The sequence below is a fragment of the Manis javanica genome, chromosome 5, assembly GCF_040802235.1.
Source record: "Manis javanica isolate MJ-LG chromosome 5, MJ_LKY, whole genome shotgun sequence".
NCBI lineage: Eukaryota > Metazoa > Chordata > Mammalia > Pholidota > Manidae > Manis > Manis javanica.
In genome coordinates, this window is record NC_133160.1 from 144,717,194 (window position 1) to 144,739,516 (window position 22,323).

At 33.6% G+C, this 22,323-nt stretch overlaps 1 protein-coding gene across 6 annotated transcripts in view; it reads left to right on the forward strand.

Annotated features, from left to right (window-relative positions):
- ARAP2 (ArfGAP with RhoGAP domain, ankyrin repeat and PH domain 2) overlaps window positions 1–22,323 on the forward strand; it is a 175,964-nt gene that overhangs the window by 138,322 nt on the left and 15,319 nt on the right. For 5 of the 6 annotated variants that reach the window (XM_073237750.1, XM_073237753.1, XM_073237747.1 and 2 more), the window contains 2 exons: window positions 2,411–2,539; window positions 14,682–14,821. In XM_073237750.1, coding sequence (XP_073093851.1) covers window positions 2,411–2,539; window positions 14,682–14,821 — 269 coding nt within the window. The remainder of the gene's footprint in view (window positions 1–2,410; window positions 2,540–14,681; window positions 14,822–22,323) is intronic. The other variant, XM_073237752.1, reaches the window with a different exon arrangement.

A 22,323-nucleotide genomic window follows, 5' to 3' on the forward strand; every position in this document is an offset into this window, starting at 1 on the left:
TGTAGTTAAGAATACATTCTTCTCTCCAAGCCAACTGTGGTATCATCAGTTTTCTCAGGTGCAAAAGTTGAAACTATCTTGCTATTATTTCCTTACCATCTTCTCCCTAGGGGAAATCTCAAGGGGGAAGTGTGAAGTGACATTGATTTTTCACTTTGCTTATGTTTCCTTATTCAATCCTCAAAAAAATAGTGGCAAGTTAATATTTTTTACCCCAAGGTACCTGTGAGAAAATCATTGTATAGTGGTTTACATATCACCCAAAATAAAGCTAAGTATAGTTGTTAATATTTGGGGGCTGTAAAGTCAAATATATTTGAGCTTCAAATCCCCTGTTCCTTGAACCAACTGTTTAACTTTAGGCAAGTGGCTGAATCTCTCTGATCTTTGGGTTCCCTTGCATGTGATATATGAATTATAATAATATCTAATTAAGAGTGTTTAGGTAATTAAAAGTGATAACTGGTGCAAAATATCCAGTATATCATATCTGATATAGGTGTTATTCTAGAAGTGCCAACTGTTAAGGGGATCAGCAGTATACCAGAGTTTACATATAGTGGAACCAAGAATTATGTAACACCAAATTTAAAGAGAGTGCTTTTCTATAAATAGTTTTATTTAAAAATACAGTTAGTTCTAATTATAACCTCCATTAATAGAAGTTAACCGATATGACATAATCAACAGTTGGATTATAACTTTGGTAAATTATGGGCAATTATAATCTTTGCCAAACCTTTTAGAAAATTACTTGAAGTAAAATAGGATTGATATGGCATAAAAGATCTTACCTGATTTTACAGAGAATTGTATTTTGTCTGCTGATCCATTTGCAAATATTTTCTGTTAATTGTAGACCACCATTCATAAGATACTTCATTCCTCAAGTATTTATTAAACATCTATTATGTATTCGACATTCTGCATTTATAAACAAAAGGTAGATTTGTTTTCAACATGTGTGGCACAGTTGCTTGTTTTGTTTTTGCTTTTATTTTTGGGGTTTTTTGGTTTGTTTTTTTTTGTAATTGCTATCATCATAATGAACAGGCTTGCTCCAGTAAGCACAAAATGCACAACTGCATTTCACTGTACTGAATAGTAAGCAAAAATCTGGTTATTTATACTGAAAGCAGAAAATTCTTTTCTATGGACCTCGGATTATTGGTAAGTTCTGGAGTGCTCTGGTCATAGCAGGGGAGACCAGAATTAGAAGGATATGATTATATTTATTCTTTTTTACTTGATTTTATTACCAATTAAAGTATCATTGTTCGTATATGAATATGATGCTGTTGGTGCTCATTTTTGCTTGCCATTATCAATCCTACTTTAACCCAAAATGAAAAGCTCCACTGCTGTGTGCTTTGCATTAGGAGGCTATGGAAGAGTTGGGGTGACTTACATATGTATATCAGGAAAAATACATCATCTTTATATTAGAGCTTATGTTCTTTATTTCAGTTATGCTATTTTCAGTGTACTGTGAAAAAGGTTTTAATTTCTTTTTTGTCAGCATATGCTTCTGTTGTAACGTTTTATTAGCTGATTGGCATATTTTGATCAGCAGAAAGCTCTCCTATGAAGCTTTGATTGTAATTCTAAAAGCTCTTTCTTTAACTCTGTGCTAAGAACTTGTGATGCATTTAAAAATATTGTCTAAAACAAAATATATATAGATGAATATCAAGGAGAAATTTTTAAGATGTCATCAACTTCTTGCTTTTGGTCTGTTACATTTAGTGTATAATCCTGACACATATTGTTTCTGATTGATAGTTCCACTAGTGGCTAAACATAGATTACTCAGTTATATTTTATGATTATTTTCATATGTTCTCTATTGAAGTTATATTTTATAATTTCATATTAATTGACTGACAGTATTAGCTATAAGCTGTTCACAAGTATTGAACAAACACTATAACATGCCAATCATGTTGGGATAAATAAAGAATTAACTAAAGTTATTACTACTGGACAAGATTAATTTCTCTAGTCCTTTCACAATTACCTAATTGCATATGCAAAAGAGCGGATTTCTATAAGCAAACCAGAATATTACCTAAATTAAAAAGAAGGTAGAGTAAGATAATGGTTTATTGTACAAAGCAGTATTATTTCAGAGTTTTTTATCTCAGGTACAGCATCTCTGAATTTTTTTTGAATAGTCGGGTAACAAATGTCCCTGCATAGATTGATTTGTACAGTAAATTTTATTATATGCTTAATGCTGTTCTAGGTATAGAGTCTCTTGTACATAGTCCTAGCGCTATTATTGTGTAACACAAGATATGGTAATATTTATTGTTGCATACAGATCTTTTTCAAGGATTTTTAGAAATTCACAATTATAAAAATTCTCTCTTAATTTTTTTTTCAATTTGATTTGGTTTTATTTTTGCAGAGCGCCCTCTTCACTACACAGAAAATGTGTTGGAGCAGGTGCTTCAGTGGAGTTCGTTAGCTGAACCTGGCTCTGCTTATCTCGTGGTGAAGAGATTCTTAACCACTGACACAATTAAACACTATAATGGTAGGTGCTGTTACTTCACACTGCAACCAGGATTGAAAATTCAAGTGGGTAAAGGATAATTATTGTAGCACAAGTGTTTTTGAAAATAAAGAAAAAGAGTAGCTAAATACAGAATCTACTGACATAGCATTGTAAAACAGAAAGACTGTATATGCAGGAGTAAAAATAAATGCCAGAGTCAGAATTTCCTGGAGGGTAGCACTCTGGCAATAGTTGGCTAATCTGATGGTACCAACTTAGTTTTTGGAAGAAATGTTTATATTTTTAGGGGTTTTTGTCATGCTTAGGTGTTTGCCTAATTTTTAGGGAGCTGGTAAATCTTCCTGAATTATGTCTACCTTTCAGAGTTCTCTGGGCGTTCAAGAAGTGCAGTTTATGCAAACACTGACATGGAGTGCTTATTGTAATTTCACTTATTTTGTGATGATATTGGAAAATAAATAAGTACAAAATAAAACTTTTCCTCTAAGGATACCTGCCTTCCTACTAGGAAAAGGCATGCACACATGTAAGGTTCAACAAGGTGTCGCCAGCACAAGGGAACCGCCTAAGACTGTTCCTGATCCTGTGTAAGGTATCGGAACACGTTTATTTTGAAACCTTGGTTCTTCTCTTGTGTTGTCACTACCTAACAGATTACAAAAGATTTCCTCCTGGTACCGTATATAAATCAGCCCTGAAGGCAAAGGATTCACATTTTATAAGGTGAAATTTATTACAACTTTTATGGTTTACTAATAACCATTACTATTAACTTATCACGTATCATTAACTGAGCTCTATACTCACCAAAGGTCATTTAAACTTTTTTTAAACTTCCCTATGAGTTGTATCATTTGAATTTTACAAATAAGGAAAGAGAAGCCCAGAGAAATGATGTAACTTGTCCCAGATTCACAGAGTTACTAAATATTGAATTTGAGGACAGATTAATCTCCTGATTAAAAAGAAAAAAGTTAGGGAGGTTGCTACAGCTCTTAAATGCCATAAGCCTACTAAGAATGATGGCAGGCTGACCAGCTAATAGCCACAGGCCAGTAAATTCTTAGTTGTAACAAAGCTAATCTGATTTCATGATAATGTAATCATTATCATTCTGTTCTGGCTGCTATGGTCTTTCTCATAGTCTGGAGATTGAGTCCAAGATCAAGGTGCAAGCATGGTTGGTTCTGGTGAGAGCCCTCTTCCGGGGTGCAGATTTTATTACTTCCCTTTGAACCCTCACATGGCCCCATGGCAGAGAGCAGTAAAAGGAAGCAGGCTCTCTTGTGACTTTTATAAGGGCACTGATCCCGTTTGTGAGGCGTTACCTTCATGACTTCATCTAACCCTGATCACCTCCCAAAGGCCCCCCTTACTTGTACCATCACATCAAGAGGTAGGGTTTCAACACAGTAATTTTGGGGGACATAGACAGTCAGTCTATAGTACTGCCCTTTATATCTTATGGACATGAAAATATTTTAACAAAATGCAAGCAGTGTTACAACTTCTGTGTCATTCTGGTCTTACCAGCATCTAAATAAACAGAACATGTATTATTATTTTTGCTGTAGAAACTTACCCTTTTGGAGAATTTTATCTTACTTTAAATTCTTTATTGCAACTGTATGTGATTTGGGCCACATCCTCCTATACCTCTCAAGAATTGCAAAGAAATTTTCTCTGGTCATATGAATGCAACATGCATCATGTCATAGAACAGTGGTTCTCAGGTAGGTGTGGTTTTGTCCCCCAGGGGACATTTGGTAATGTCTGGAGATATTTTTGGCTGTCCAGTTGGGTGGAGTGGTGTTTCTGGTATTTAGTGGGTAGAGACCAGAGATGATGTTAATCATCCCACAACACACAGGACAGCTTTTTGTGCTAAGAATCATCTGGCCCAAAATGTCAGTGGTGCCCTTTGGAGAATCTTTGATGTAAGTAATCTATGGAATCTATTCTTGTTCTTAAATTCTTTTATTCTTTCATTTTAAAATTGGGATAAAGACCTATCACCATTATGAAATATATATAACAGGTTCTCATGTTTTCTTTTAAAAAATAAGTCCATCTTTTCAGGTAAATTTTTATTTTCTGGTGAGAATTTTCCTTTTCTTTGTAATATTCCTCTGAAATGTCTCTAATTATCCATATCTAAATATCCAAATAATTCAAACCCACACCTAGACATAATACCTTATTAGCTCTTGCTAGAATGCTAGGGGACTGGCTATATGAATAAAAATAAATAAGAATAAGATCTTAACAGGCTATGATATAAAGGGAGGTTTTGTGTAGGTAGGGGTGAGGGATAACCCAAAGCAAGGGTACCATTAAGTGCTGTTGATCTTTGAAGAAAAAAAAATCAACAATGTACACATTGAGCTGGTTGAGGGTGACCACACCTGAGTAAACTCTTTATGCTGTCTAAGGACAGGAAGAAATGGTAAAGTGGCAAACCATACTTTGTCCACAAACCAGGTACAAAGGTTAGGTATGATAATGATGCCTCACATATGCTGTGTGTCTTTTTGGGATAAGGAGTGTGCCCTTCTGTTGTGAAAGCATCAAGCCTCTGTAAGGTCTAGACAAAGCATCTTTCATAAAAACTGGAAAATTCAGGCAGTGGAAAGCAAACTTAACTGTCAGTTTCAGAAAACTGGATGGACCATTCTTTCTCTAGAGTAAAAGTCAGCAACCTTGTGTTACTCTCCTGTCTCCATTCCTCTAGCAGGGTGGCAGCTATAAAACACACCCTGATTCTACACTGTCCCAACTTTAGTTTGCCAAACCAATAAGCAAGTTGCTATTATAATATCTATGGTTCTTTCTACCAGGAAATGATGTCTCTTTGAATGAAAAAAAAAAAAGAATCAAGTTTAGAGTAACACCATCTACAAATACATTAATTGGGCCATTTCATATTAGTGGTTACAGATTTTCAGTCAAAAATGGGACTACCTACAATATAAATAATACATTTTTAGTTTTCTAGCCAATAAAATCTTTATAAATGTTTTTAATTAGAGTTTGATTATTTACATTCAGATTGCCAAAGCAAAATCATCTCTTTCATTAAGGTTGGTTCTCCATCTGTGTGAATTTAGGATTGTCATTTTAAAGAAGCTCTGGCCTGTTTGATTTTAAATCAGTTTCTCAAGTCATAATTTTTTCCTATAGTTATGGAGGACACTTTCTGATAGATCTTAGTCTAGTTAGATATTCGGTCTACTTTGTCTCTGTCTGGCAAATAACTCTGAGTTAATCACAGCGACCACCTACTCCAGAATTATTGCTTCATTCATTACATCCACTACTCCTTAAAACTGGGACCTAAAAGGAAAATAATGAAAGTAAATTGAATAGGATTTTCTGTCAAATTGTTAGGAGGAAAACTAGAATCACCTCAGAAATGCATTGCTCTTCACATCAGAAAGGGAAAATGTTAAAGATTTTTCCCCTGTATTTAAGATTTTCTTATTCTAATCTGAAGGCTATCAGCAGAGTTTGAAACTACATTTGAGTAGTTGACTGCAACTATGTTTTCTCTCAGTAGCAGTAGCAGAAGGGTTAACATTTTGTTAAAACATATATATGGTAGCGCTACATGTCCTTTGCACCCTGTCCCTTCATACTTGATACCTAGTTGCCATAAATTTTACTGTTTACCCATCCCTTTTTCTATTTGTGGATGTATACACACAAATGCAGAGTTATATTTCATTAATTATATGATTTTCTGATTTGTGTTTTATAAGCATGTACTCTGTGGTTTGACATGTTTCAACACCTTATTAACTTGAGAATTCTTTCAGATAATAAGTTTAGGGGGTTTAAATTTCCTTAATTTTCTCACTTTATTCAAACAATTTAAAATGTAGACATCACATATAGGAATAGATTTTAGAATTCTCCAACACTTAATTTCAGCTCATTCATTTAAAGTAATGAGGTAACAGTCTACTTTATGGAAGGATATGAGAGTAAATGAATTTTCTGTTGCCTCTACTTAAAAATCAATTCTGTTTTCAAAAATAGCATTTTATTTCTTAGAAACATTTTGTGCCATTGCCATTACTGTAATGAGGAGTTAACTAAGTTGAAAAGAAAGATAATAGTCCTCAAATTTCTTTTCTACTCCATAGATTATGACTGAGACATTTTGATAGAGGGAATAAAACTTCATTTAAATTGCCATTTAGATTTTTTCATAGCTAATCTTATTAGACCATCTTTTAGTATCATCTTTTATATTGAGTTAAGCTTCAGCAAATCTCTATCATAAGTAAACTGTAAATGTACACCTTCTGTAAGACTCCAGAATAAATAATAGTATGTGTCGCTAAAGCCTTATTTTAAGCACTAAAGTTCTTTAAAATTACCACAATAGAGTGGGATACATCGGAATCAAGTTTTAATGATCTCAATGGGGAGGAAATACTTTTTAGATATAAGATGCAACTCAAATGCAGATCCCTGTGGGTTTCTAAATTTAGATTGCTACATATGACAGATGCTTTGGAATTAAATTTGCATTAGAATAGTTCAAAATGCAGCTGCTTCTGGCAAATTCAGACCCGGAAAACTGAGCCATCCTCTATTAACTGACTTTAAAAAGTTCCAGCAAAAACAGTATGAGTCCATAAATCATAGCGTAGCTGAAATAAGTTACATTCCACTCCCTATCAAATGTTTTTAAATCCAAAGGTACGTAAAAGTTGAAAGTTTTAACCTCATCCACTTCAAGCAGAAATATCTTCTTGGAAATTGGTGATAGTATTGGATATTCACCAAGCGTGACAGTCTTACCTTATTCTACTGGTGTGATTCTATAGTGAGAAACCAACATGTAAGTTTCTATTAGGAATCTACCAGGTATCTACTGTGCAAAATTTAAAGGATTATTCAGCATTATCTTTCCCCAAAAGGAACAGAAATCCAAATGTATGAAGCCTATTTTAAATATAAAACAACAAACATAACATGTAGTGCGTGACCACTGTAGGCCAGGGCATTTATGAAGGACTAAAGCACAGAAAAAATGGTTCAACTAGACGATCATTGACATCTATTTCTTCTAACACAGAATGTCTTTCATTCAAGGAAATCTCATTCCTTGTTTAGTTTTTCTTGTATGTTTTGTCCTCCCATAACAAGATTATGTCTTAATCTATTCTTTTGCTCACTAAAAGTACATGTTAAGTAAACTTTTCTAAATATAAATGATTAAAACACTTTGTAAATGAGCAAGTACTGACAAAACTTCACAGTTCTGCAGACTCATTTTTATCTAGATAGTTAGGGAACATATTCCAAAGGAAATTAGAATTGTATTATTAGCAAGAAAGCTGTGTATATCCTAGATTTCTTCATTTATACGCTTCCTGAGACACGAAGATAGGGAGAATAGAAGATGTGGTTCATTGGCATGATGAAAAGGGTGGGGTTACAGCATTTAGTTTGGGATGTGTTGGGTTTCAGTTGTCCCTCCAGTGTCCAAGGATATATGTCTACAAGGAACTAGGTACTTACTGCTGTGAAGTACATGTGTGGCAGTGGTTTTAGCTTTGAGAGAATGCAAGGTGAATTCAGTTTTAGTGTTAAAATTAGAGAGATGAGCATAGAGTGGATAGAAGGGAGATGGATGTATCAAGTGGTGCCCCGTCTGTGAATGAACAGTCAGAAAGGTTAAAGGAGAACAAGGACAAAACAACGTTATGGAAATCATCAGAGTAAGTTTTAGGAAAATGAGTGCTTAATATTGTCAAATGGAGCACAAGGTCAAGAAAGGCACCTGAGCATGTATTGTTATTGTGGTGGTGATGGTGGTGGTGAACCATTACTTGTAAGAGAAGTGTCTCAGTACAGAAGACAGAATTCAGTGTTAGATATGAAGAGACCTCAATTGTAATTCTAGGATAGTTGCTCTCTAAGCTTGTCACAAGACCTTTGTGAGCTAGAATTTTCTCACTTATAAAATGACCTCATATTATATGTGCTCCCTACTTTAGAAAGTTTCATGAGAATCACATGAGATGAAATATGTGAACATTTTGAAAAGTCTGAAGTGTTTTCTGTGTGTTTATTAGGAGTATGCTAAAACCCACACTGTAATTTAATAGAAAAGAGGTATTACATTTAGTATACAAAATTTCATGTCAGGAACAGTTCTTTGTAATTCAGTGTAATAATAAACAGAAAAACTGTGTTCTCCTTTTTACAATTTGCTGTCACTAAAATGGCATGGACTCTCTGGCACTTTTCTAGTCAGTCCTCTAACAGTAATGACATTTGCAATTTTGCTACTTATGGAGAATCTTGTTAGAGAAGGATATCAGCAGGCTACTAGTTCTATTAAACATTGCTTCAATACAAGTAGCATAAAGGAAAATAGACTTGGAATGGCTGAGTAGGGGGTACATATTTGGCTTTTATTAAGAAATAGATTACTTGAAAGCAGGTATTTTGTCCAGCTTGGTTTCTCTTCAGTTGTACAACTGAATTTTACTAAAATACATTTTTAGTGAACGTCATATAATGAGTGCAATACATCAGGAATTCTTCTTGCTCCAAATTATAAAGAATAATATGTGTTCTTTACTCTCTATCAAACAAAGGAAAATATGCATACCTTTTAATTTGGAAGAAACTTTTAGATGTGGTGCATGTATTGCCAAATATCATTTGGTTGTGACATATTTCTAAGAGGATGTCTCTTGTGGAAAATGTCCCTTTGCCGTCTTCAGCTCTTGAGTATATGAGCAGGGGTGGAGCATGGAACAAGGAACTTTTTCAGATGATGTACATGCCTGAGGACATACTTTGCCAGCAAAAGAAGAGATACACATAGAGACCATGAAAAATAGACCCATTGGTTGTATATCTCCCTTGTTATTACTCAGATCATATATAAGAGAGATTAAGAGATAACAGATAGCAATAGTTCATAGTTACTGTGCACTTACGGCATGCTAGATGCTGGACTGAATGCTTTCTATAGAGCATCTCATTTCCTCTTTCTAGTAGCCTTAGGAGCTACTAATTAGTATTTACAAGGCCTTTTACCAATAGAGAGATTAGGATATGGAGACATAACATTACTCCCCCAGGGAAACCTGCTGGTAAATGGAGGAGCAGGGATTAGAGTGAAGATCTTCAAATCCAGGCCATATTCTCACCTAAATTAATTACTATACTGAAATCAAAGATAAATCAGATTCAGTTTCTTTAAATTCTTAAATACTCAGTCTAATTATCAGACCTTTGGAAGGGCACTTCTCTCTGTATTGATTACTACAGACCTCTGTATACAAAGAAAAATGGTGTCTGTCCTTCATTAATTAAACAAGCAATTACATTGTTCTTGCTATATGCCAAGCACTGATCTAAACATCTCACATACCAAGTCCACTGGGTGAGTACTATGTGGATCCTCCATTTTGCAGTAAGGCAGCTGAGATTTAGAGATTACTGCCCGGGATCCAGTGGAGGATAAGACTGTCATGCAAACCCAGGCAGTCCAGCTCGAGAGGGTGCTCTTTGGTCATTGTGCTGTGTCAGCTCTCACATCGTTTGGGGAGGAAAATCCAAAGCACACATTGTTTTAAAAAGCAAATATGAAATGATTATGTATTTAGGAGCTAAATTATGGAATAAATATGACTTTTTTGTATTCAAGGGCTGTACTGAAGTAGTTATAAAAATCTCCATGGGTGAGTTGAGTACACAAGTAGGGATAGAATTTATATAACAAGCAAGCACAGTGGAATTTCTCTCATGGTCATTCAAGTAATCAACTTGAGTCATGTCATACTGTAGAAATAAAAATTGCTTTTCCAAGTAATATTATAATCAACTGAATCATAAATATTGTATTTTAATATTTTATAGAGATAGGTAGGAGGAATCCAGTTTATTTAGCCCTTTAAAAGTTAAGAAAAGGAATTTAGACTTTTAACATTAGGAAAGTAAGACTTCAAATAGTAGAAAGGTAGGGCTTTGAACCAGGGGAGAGATGTCATGAGAGAACACTTTGCATAATGTGAATCTGGAATCATATGCTGGAGCCATTAGAAAAGCAGGCAGAGAGTTACAGAATCCTGGAATCCAGGTATTAGGTAGAAAAGGCAGGGGTTAGAGTGATGACATTGAGAATGAAGTAGAATTGAACCCCAAAGAGAAATTCTGGAAGAACAATGGCTGAATTGCTAGCTGACTGAACATGAAGGATAAAGGGAGTTATATTTTAGAAATACACCCCCAAATTTGTTTCTCCCTGCCCTACTCTCTGTCTCTCACACTCTCTTCTTGTCTCTGTCATCTCTCCTCAGAACTCTCCCCTCTCCTCCATTTTATTGGTATTAGGAATTGTGCTGTTAAGGAAAAATGACATTAGCAAATAGTTTAAGAACTTTTATGGTGTCAGTTTTATTGTCTGGGTCAATATGTTTGTTGTCTTTAAATAAATTTGGCCATTTTGTTTCTTACATGTGACTTCTAAGGGCTTTTCTAATTAATAACAAAATTATAGCACAATTTAATTAATAATCAGGTTTTTTTTCTTACCCACATTGTTAACTTTAAAGACTCCTCACTAAACTCCAACCAAGCCTTCTTATCCTAGCAGTCAACAAGAAAAGAGAGAGGGCTTTATGATTCTTTAGCGAAAGCAGTATGCTAGAATTTGATTGTAATGAAAGACAAAGAAGGTTGTAAATGAAATTGTACCTATTAGGATACATTTCAGAATCTTTCTCTGAAAGAATTAGTGCTCTGGGGAATGCATCAAATCTTCAGGTCTGTTACACTTGCAAAAAAAAAAATTATATTTCCCAAGTTGCTTACTGAATGGCTTCTTTTAGTACATTATGTGCTGTAGCTGGTTTCTTTTCTAATTAAAACAAATATACATAACATATCCTATTGTATTTCTTTCTTTTTAAAATTCTTACTGCATGGAAATATTCCATACTTAGTAACTTGTATTATACCATGCCTAGGATTTATAGCATGGACCATATGACATGTGATATCATTCTTTTTGATTGGACCAGAAGGATCCAGTAGATATTGGATAACTATAGCAAAAGGTGGAGCCAGAAAGACTTCTGTGGCATTAGAAATAGTAGCGTTCTTGAAGTTAAGAGCTAGGTAAATTTGACATCTAGAAAGGTCAGTGTACTATGAAAGAACTATGTATATAGTTGACCAGACTCCAAGAAAGAAAAAAGCCCAAAGACAGCATGGAGACAGGAGTTCTGGCTAGAATCTCAAGTTCTAAAGCAGAGATCTCACTGAAAACACCTCAACTCCAGCTAATTTGGAACTCCAGCTAATATGGAACATGCAGGGCATGAAATTGTATTCTAACAAACTAGAGTAGAACTCAAATCTGGACAGGGTCTGGACAGCCAGTACAGTGGGCACAGCTGGCATGTACTTTGTACTGAATCAGGTTTTCTGGAGCAAGGGATCTTAATAATCTTTCTGCCAGGATGATGGAAAGGCAGTGAAAATATGAAAGTGAAGTACCACAAAGTTGGGAGACCAAGCAGTCCTGGGAAAGCTGGGAAAAGTAAATTATTAGAAGCTATTTAATTCAACTTTAGTTTATTACACACTGAGGCATACACGCAGTGTCCCCCCAAAGTATGTAGTTTGATTTTGTCCTTTAAGTGGTGGGTAATTTTTCTACTTATTTTAATATTTTGAGAGCAGACAGAAATTTAGTTTTGTGAGAGCTTTTAGAGATTCTTTTAAGTATTTAATATTTATCATAAAACTTCATATTGCAAAGTTCTTTTGGTTCTTCCCTCTTCTCAAATCCTTCCTCCTGAGTCTCTTAATAGTGTGTGCTTCAAGATTTAGCTAATATACTCACTTCCATATGATGATGACTAAAATAAATTTTAACAAACATACACCCAAAGATATTTTTTCCCTAAGCCTTTTTTCCTCTTTGACCTATAAATGAATGTTTACTTAGACACTGGACATACAATTATTCTGTATTGGTAAAATTGGAAAAGTTAATTAATTTGAACAAAAATATAAATGAAAAGTACAATCAGAAGATCTAAATGGAATATGTTTAGCTCAAGCAATATGTATTATCTATATCTCACAACTGGATTATAACTGGTTTTTTTTATGCTTTACCTATTTCCAAACCAGCAATATCATAAATGCCTTTCTCCACTTTCCTGTTCTAAATCAGCTGAATCACTAAGTCTACCTGATATGTTCTAAATTGCTTACCATGCTTCTGTTAGGAAATATAAGCACTGTTTGCTAGTCCATGCTTAGCAATTTGTTTCCAACACTGCACTGCAAGTCAGAGACCATCTCTATCTGGTTTAATATCTATTACTAGCATCAACTGCATACTAGCCCCTCAATCATCGTGAATAAATAATCAAATGGATGTAATTTGAATTTCACTGAATACTAGTTTTACATATGCATATTTTTTCTTGATCTTTCAGTTGTATTAAAATGTCTTCTTTCAAATGTTTTAATTGGAAAAGTATTTTTAATTTAAATAGAAGTTATTTAGCTATAAATTAACATTTAAAAATTTTTCTTTTCTACGGGGTTGAATATTAAGAGATTATGACAGAAGACAAATTTTACGGAGGTGTTTATCAGAAATTATTTTAAAGTCACAAACTCCTTGAGAAGAATCTATTTTAGTATGACAGTGTAATTAAAAGAATTATCTGTGGCCAGTATGTATATCAGGAAAACTGTTAGAGTTTGATAATTACCTTTGGGTATTGGTGGTTAGGATCAGAGATGTGATCAGTCCTGGGGAATTTTGCTCCCAGGTAGTCCTTTCATTTTCATTTTTGAGTTAAAAGAAACTATTTGCATTTTTTAAAAAACTTTTGTTTTCTTATGCTAATTGTAATTGTAAACATCTGTGTATTGTTTGCCGTATACGTAAAGGTTTTTCCCAAACCAAGGGATTGTTAGGATTAAAAGTTTTTTCTGAAAGCATTCAAGTAATTTGTAAATTTCAGAAACAATGCATGAATGTTTAAAAGTGACATCACCTAATGCCAGGATATTGCTAGAGTTCCTACTCCTGATATGGTGTCTGGCCCCACATCTTTTATGGACATTATATGAGAACCACAACATTCTGCAGGATAGGTGCCATGACTCCCGCTTTACAGGAAAAACAGGAATTGACACCACAGTGACCATGTCATGGCTCTTTGGCTTTAGGTTCCCTTTCTTTCCACTTTTCTTCAGTTCTCAAATTTAGGCATTTGAAAATTTTCTGGATTTCAAGGAGAAAGTTTAGTAGAGATATGGTAAATTGGTTGATAAATTTATACAAATAGAAATTGGGGGACTTACCAAAAAGTTTTTTTCTAAAGTAGAAATAGTTGAAATGGTTTCTAAGTGTGGGACATGGACAGTATTGCACATGAAATATAAGTGTTGTGAAATCCTCTACCTTAGCAGCTTTGCCTTTTACCCTTACCTGTTTCATAATGTGCAGGAATTTCTCCAGTGCCTTATTTAAGAATTCCCAGATTCTTGAGTCAAATATTGGAAGAGGTTTCCCTTTTCAGCTGTATATTTGCATTGTTTATGAAGTGCTGTTCAAACAATATAATACAAGTTGATTATGTAACTTTAAATTTCCTAGTAGCCATATTAAAAATATACGTAAATATACATATGTATATGAAGAAACAGGTGGTTAATTTTACTAATGCAGTTTATTGAAACTCACATATCCAAAATATTATCATTACAACCTATAATCAATATTAGAAAATTGTGATTTTTTTTTACCCTCTTTTGGTACTAAGTCTTCAAATCCAGTTTGCATTTTTTACTTGGAATATATCTCAATTGAGCCTAACCAGTTTAGGGTTCAAGTGTTCATTAAGACACTCACTAAGTGGACAGTATAGACAGGCCTATTTATTATAAATAGATTTAAATAGATCTAGTCACAGGTCTATGACTTGCCAACACTCCCCTGACACATGGTGTTCCCAGAAATTAACCTTATGCATCTTAATGATAGGGAGCAAGTTATTACTTTTTATTATCAAAACTGAAAAGATAGAAATGTTTTATATTCTATTCTAAATAAATAAAAAATGTACCTAACTTACAAAAGTAATGTTGTACTTTACAGAGAGGAAGTCCTTGGAAAGTATCAAAGAGGGAATCTTGAAAATCAAAGAAGAACCATCTAAAATACTGTCTGGAAATAAATTTCAAGACCGTTATTTTGTTTTACGAGATGGCTGTCTCTTTCTTTACAAAGATCTGAAGGTATTTGTATGAGTAGTATTTGACCATGTATATATTTTTGTGTGGTTATTTTTGTATGGGCATATTTTATACCTCTCTCATATACCTCTCTTTACAACCTGTCCTGGAAGTCAAGGCCTATCATAAATAAAAAATGCATAGTAAGCTGATGAGCTCTCTCAGCCTCTGGGAGATGACATTAATACACTCAGCAACACAGTGAACAACTTCATGTGGCCTTTCTGAGCACCTCACATTTTTTAGCGCCAAGATAGGACTTAAGTCCTAAGGAAAACTCTAATATGTGTTTTATAAAGTAGCATACAAATCACCATCTTAGTAAATAAAAGTAAGAGAGAATGTGTTATACCCTAAGGCAAAGTGGCTTGATTTTAGCTAATGGAAACTAATAAAATATGGAATAAAAAGGCAAAACTCAAATGTTAGAATAAATCTGATTAATGTATTTCCTATATGTTTGAGTTAACTGACTTGTAATATATTTATTAATTGAATCTTACTGATGTATCCCTATAAGTTTGAATTCCTTAAAAGCTTCTGTTAAAGAACTGTGGAATGGAGAGGGGAAGTAGAAATGAAAAAGAAGGAGTAGATAATGATACAGTGAATAATGATACATAAGAATAGTAAATTTAGCATCAGAAAAATCTCAAATCTGTTTAGTTGGTTGTGTGAATATGTAGCATAAACTCTCAGCCTCAATTTCTGCATATATAATGGTGATAGTATGAGTTTTGCATGCCTGCTTTATGCTTAAATAAGAATATATGTAAGTTATTCTTGAACTGTGAAGCATTATATATTATACTTATATATTATTGTTAGATATATTACATATATTATATAGATAGTAATAGTAGCATGTTCATCAAAAGATCCCACTAAGAATATGTATAGGCAAGTCCCAGACTGAGAAAAATATATTCATCATCCATTTATCTGAAAAGGATCCATACATATCCAAAATATAAAGAACTCTAAAGTCAACAATAAAAAGGCAACCCAATAAAAACTGAGGCAAAGTATTGAACAGACAGTGTACAAAGGACAATGTAACAGTCTGATAAACCATTGAGCCAAAAGTGCTCAATATCATTTGTTGTCAGGAACACACAAATTAAAACCACAAGATACTATCTTACAACCCAGTAAGCTTGATTTTTAGGTCTGACTAAAAAGCGCCAGAGTGACAACACCTGATGCTGATAAGGATGTTGATTAACTGAAACCCTCACAAATTACCAGTGAAAGGGTAAAATCACACTATCACTGTGTAGAAAAACTGTTTGGCAGTTTTCTAAATTAAGTTATTCATACAGCTACCTCATGACCCAGAAATTCTATTCCTAGGTAATATGGCCACAAAAACAACTGTTCAAGAATATTTCTAAACAGCTTTATTCGTAAAAGCTCAAACCTGGAGACATTCCAAATGTCCATCAATAGGAGAATGATACATTTATAAAATGGACTACTACTCAGCAATAAAAATGAATGAATGCAACAGTTTGGATGAATCTCAAATCCTTGTTGAGCAAGAGAATCAACACAAAAATGGTACTATATTAGTCTGTCCATAAGGAGGCTAAGACATGATAAACCATTTATGGATAGAAGTCAGAAGTTGCTTGCCTAAGGTGTGGCGAAAGGTTGCTGCAGAAGTGAGGAGATAAGTCAGTATGGTCCTTTCTGTGATAATAGAAATAAGTGTTCTCTATCCATTTTTGGGTGGTAGTTACATGGGTGTATACAGTAACATCTGTACTCTCTTGAGATTCAAGCAATACCTACACAATTATTTTAAATGTAGAGTGACAGCAGGATGTAAAGACACTTTTCCAAATTGAATTACAGAATTTACTTGAGTAAACATTGCTCACATACATCAAGCGTGTGGCACTTCCCTGTATTCTGTTGTGGAGATGTACAGAGAAAGACCAGACTGCTGACATCTATTAACATGTGATGAAGAAACAATAGTTAGGCAACTTTCCAAAGCCCTGTGGCTTCATTTTCTTGTGGCCTCTGTCGAGTTCTCCATGTGCTTTGACCACTTTGACTGTATGTCTCTCCAGCAGGGAAACCTCCACATGGGTGTAATTAAATCTTAGTAGCATTCCCACTTTGTGTATCATCTCATGTTAACTTTCTTCAAGGACAGTGCAGTGTCCAGCGGGGAGCTACCTGGACAGTATTGAATTCTGCAGCCCTTATCCCTATTCAAAGAGCTGTATTATACTGTACTTGAACCCCCATCTTGTCTCTCCATCTGACAGTTCCAGCAGGGAGTGTGTCTGGGTATCAAGTGATTGTTAGTATTTATTATCATTTGTTATCATTCTTTAGTTTTTTTCAGTAGAGGAAGAGTTGAGTTTGCAGAAGTAAGGCACATCAGAATTTGGAGTTGCGTGAACTGAACACACCAGTTTAAAATACTTAAGGTTTGTGTTCATGAAAGTAAATTTCATGAACAGCTAGTTATTCTATCTATCTAGAACTGAATCTGGTTGAATTTTGTTTGGTTTTCTTTTATGGGCCACCCACCTTGATCTTCATTAGACTGACTTCCTTAATCTTTGCCCTTCTCTGTACATAATGTGTTGGTTAAGGGTCACTTTTGTAGTTTGAAATCTTCTTAGAGTATTTAAAAACCAACCTGAACTTTGTAGTCCTATTAAGGAACTGACACATTGTGTAGCAACAGAAGTTTGCTAGAAACTAATAGCATTATTAATAATAATAGCAGTACAGTCAAAATAGCAACAAAAAACATTTGGGTGATTACTCTATGAAAAGCAGAGTTGTAAACTTGGATTATCTTTTATCTATGAAATTGGTACTATTATTATTTCTACTTTTTAGATGAAAAAACAGAGCATAGCAAGATACTTTGTAACTTGGCCAAGATGACATAGCCACTAAGTGACAGAGTCAGAATTCACTCCCAGGTGTCTGAGTTCAAAGGCTTTATGCAGGAACTTAACTAAAGAAACAATAATTTAGCATAATTTTAGCTTATTGTTTTTCCTGGCAGAATTTTACTTAAAGAGGATAAGTCTTTTTTCTTTAATTTAAACGGTACCAAATATTTTTGAATATGTCAATCCAGTTTTTTACGGTATTTCCACCCCCCAAGATGATGTAAATTTAAAATCTGCCACCAGGAAGCCTATTGATAGAGAAGTGACTTTTTTTTAGATGAACTGTTTTTGTAAGTGAGATGAGGAATCTCATAGCCCTTAACAGAATATGTTTTATTTTAAGACTTTGTATCTTTTTGAAAGGCTCAACCTGCTTAATCTAAGATAATTCATATAAACTGATAGTGACAACATTAAGATTTGGTGTGAAAGATTGTGTTTTATTTACATTTGAAATTAAGTTCCCCAGCTGTATTAAAGTATAATTGGCAAATAAAAATTGTACATATTTACATTGTACAGCATGACGCTTTGATACACACATACATTGTGAAAGTTACTACAATCAAGCTAGTTAGCATACCATTGCCTCACATAGTTCTTTAAGTTCCTTTTGTGTGTGTGTGTGTGGTGAGAACATTTAAGATCTACTTTCATAGTAAATTTCATGTATATAACACAGTATTAGGTATAGTCACTGTGATGTACATTAGATTTCTACAACTTACTCCTTCTGTGTAACAAACTTTGTACCCTTTCACCAACATCTCCCATTTTCCCTCCTCCCCTTCCCCTGGAAACCACCATTCTATTTCCTATGTCTATGAATTTGACTGTTTTAATTCCAAATGTAAGTGAGATCAAACAGTATTTGCCAGGAAGACAGTGTTCTTTAAAGACCCTGAACATATTTTGTTGTTGACCACAGTGACCTCAGATTGTGACATTATAGTCTGATTATTAAAAGTGTGAGAAAGTTATATTTGTACATCTGTCAGGATAGATTAATGCAACTGATACTTTAATTTGTACATTAAGGCAAACAGATAATGGTTTTCCTTTAAACACAAACTACTATTATTTTCAATATGTCATTTTAATTGCTGGTTATCTTTTTTATTTGCTGGCCTGTTCCTTTTAGTATTGATGGTTGTGTCATTGGCTGTGTTAACTTTTCAGTGATTTTATAGTAAATAATCAATAGTAAAAATACTCCTAACTTAGTTGAATAAAGATTTTGTTCTGATTTCAACACTTGCTGTTAATATATGTGTTCTGGTATATATTAGAAAATGATTAACTGAGAAGGGAGTAGAAATTACAAATTGGGAAGTATATTTGAAGAGACTGTGTTAATTAGAGGTAATTTATGAATACTCATTAACAACAAATTACAGTAATACACAGGAGAAGATAGGTTTTGTTTTGTAAGTTTTCCCTGCACAGAAAATGTTAATTAAAATGTTTTGAGACTTGATTTACATAAAAGGTGAGAAGTTTCAAAGAATATTACCATTATACTGTTAATGATATGAAAAAAGTAAATGGGTAAGGGGGCTATTAAAAGTTGCATGCACTAATAAGCAAATTCCTTTTAGCCACAAGAATAAGTTTTTAAGCACACTAATGTAATTGGCTTAGTTAAAAATTTCATTTTGAAATATAGTGCCTGAAGCAACAATTACAGATTCATAACACTCCAGTATATTGAACTCTTTGAAGAAATTCTCCAGAATATGCACATACCAAAAGAGAGAGTTATATAAAGTTCTCTTGCCAAATGAGATTTCTTTTTTTAGAACTTCCATTAGGTTCCATGTAGTTTCTCTTTATGCATATTCAGTTTAAAGATTGAAACTGAACAAGCTTTCCACCATTAATGATCTCCTCTCAGATTGTTATTTGTGTTCATTTTAGACAGGATCTCAATCTATTACCAAAACTACTACAAAATGTAGACAGTCCTGGACTTGGCAATGGCCCGTATAAATGTGGACTGCCTAGTTCAAGCACAGTGCTTCTCATTCTCAAATATGCAAGTCCCATCTTGCCTTAACTGCTAGAATTGTTGCCTGTCACCCTACCCTTCTGCCTTAGGACCGTGTCCAAGACAACAGCGTCTATGATGAGAGACATTAACCTCAGCTGTAATCAATCTGACTTCACCTCTGACAAAGGTGGCCAGGAGGCTCCTCTACTGTGTACAGTGAAGTTCTCTCCTTGCCTCTCTGTGGGCTCTTTACTGCCTCACAAGCTACCTCACTATTCCATATTAGAAACTTCATATTCCTTAAGATTCAATAAAGTTGCAAGCTAAAAAAATCAATACCCCAGAAAATCAGTCCTCAGTTGAGTAAGAAGACACCACATATAAATTATCAGAAAATGACCTGAACAAGAAATAGAGGAAAACTATAGAGCTTTATTAATGATGGAAATAAAACTCAGGAAACGTCCACTGATAATTGATTTATAAGATTTAATGTAATTATTTTCAAAGCCACACAGGGAATCATTTTTAGAGCTAGCAAGCATGGTTTGATAGTTTACCTCAAATGGTAAATAGTTAAGAGTTTGGAAGCATAAAAAGTAAAATATTTGTGAAGTATTTCCTATCCTACTGTTAAAGTATATGATAAAACCAAAATAGCTTTGATGATATGATCCTAGTGTAAAAATGAACAGGGATAACAATGGAAACAAAATCATCTAAACTTAATTACATATTGTATTTTATTTTTGATAAATATGCCATCATAAATGAAAGTTCAAAGAAAGTTTGATTTAATACAGAAAGAGCTGGGATAATTGTTAAAAATTTTTCAATATAAATTCTCATATATATGTAAAATGCGTATTACCAATTGACAAAAGAACTAAAACTTTAAAAATAATAACCTTTTAAGCTACATGGCCATGCAACCTGAGTAAACAGTGAACAATATTAAGACAAAGAGCAATTTGTGTAGAATATTTCACTTAAAAAGACAAAACAATTTTGTATTTTGTATATAAAGAACTAACACAAACAAGTAATAACATGCATAGATCATTGACATACATGGATAAATTATCAAATCAAAACTAAAAATTTCTAGCAAATGCATGAATGGATAGATGTCTTCTGCGTCTTTTGAGATGATCGCATGATTTTTATCCATCCTTTCATTAATGTGGTATATTTGCAGGAGTTGAACTAACTTTGCATCCCTGGAATGAATAAATCCCACTTATTCATGGTGAATAATCCTTTTAGTGTATTTGTGAATTTGGTTGCTAGTATTTTGTTCAGGATTTTTGTATCTTTGATCATGAGGAATCTTAATATTGATCTATAAATTTCTTTTAAGTATAAGGGTAATAGTGAACTCATAGATTGAATTTGGAAGCATTCCTTCCTCTTTGCTTTTTGGAGCAGTTTGAGAATGATAGGCATTAACTCCCTTTTAAATGTTTGCTCTTAATTCACCTTGAAGTCATCCTGTTCTGGACTTTTGTTTCTTGGAGTTTTATGATTACTGATTCAATTAGTAGTCAGTCTGTTCATATTTTCTATTCCTTCAATATCCCTGTCTTGGGACATTGTTTCTAGGAATTTATCTATTTCTTCTAACTTGTCTAATTTGTTGACATAAAATTTTTCATAGTAATCTCTTATAATCCTTTGTATTTCTGTGGTGTTGATTGTTCTGCAATTTCTCTCTCATTTCTCATTATATTTATGTGAATTCACTCTCCTTTTTCTGGATGCCTCTGGCTATGGTTTTATCATACATCATAGTATAGTATGCATATATGATACACCATACACAAAACTAAACTTGAAATGTATTAGAGACCTAAATGTAAGACCTGAAACTATATATTGCTATTTCTATGAAGCAATGTGCTCTAAATTTATAACAACATAATTTCCTGCACACTTACTATATGCAAATTACTGGACTAAACACTTTATAGGCAGTGTTCTCATTTAATCTGTACAACAGTCATTTAACACTTTTTCTCATTCAACCTTCATCATAATCCATGAGATAGTCAATATTCTTACTTTCCTTAATGCAAACAATAAGAGCAGAGAGATGTGAGGTCACAAACTAGTAAATAGCAATCTAAATTTGCACCCATGTCTTTGACTCAAGCGACTTGCTCTTAGTTATAAATGTTATATCCCTACTAGTTCAAAATGAGGTTTACTTGAGAATTTTTAAGACATAGGGGAAAGCTTCTGTTAAAAATTACTTCCATTGCTATTATCCTTATAAAATCTATTTCAGGGTATCCAAGGATACATAATAAAATGGATGTGGGTTGATAAGTTTTTAAATTGAAGTATAATGATTCAGGTTTTGCCTCTGTAAGACAACTGTCCTGATGGTCTATATTCAATTATTATTTTTTTAATATTATAGATAAATATGTTGGGATATGTTTGGAGAATATATAATAGATCTAGAGCAAATATAAATTCTTTTTTATAGTCTACTTCATGAATTATTGGAAATTTTCATGAAATTGATATTTGAGATCGTTCAGTATGCACCTATATAGGTTCACAGGCTGTTTTCCATTAGTCTGAAG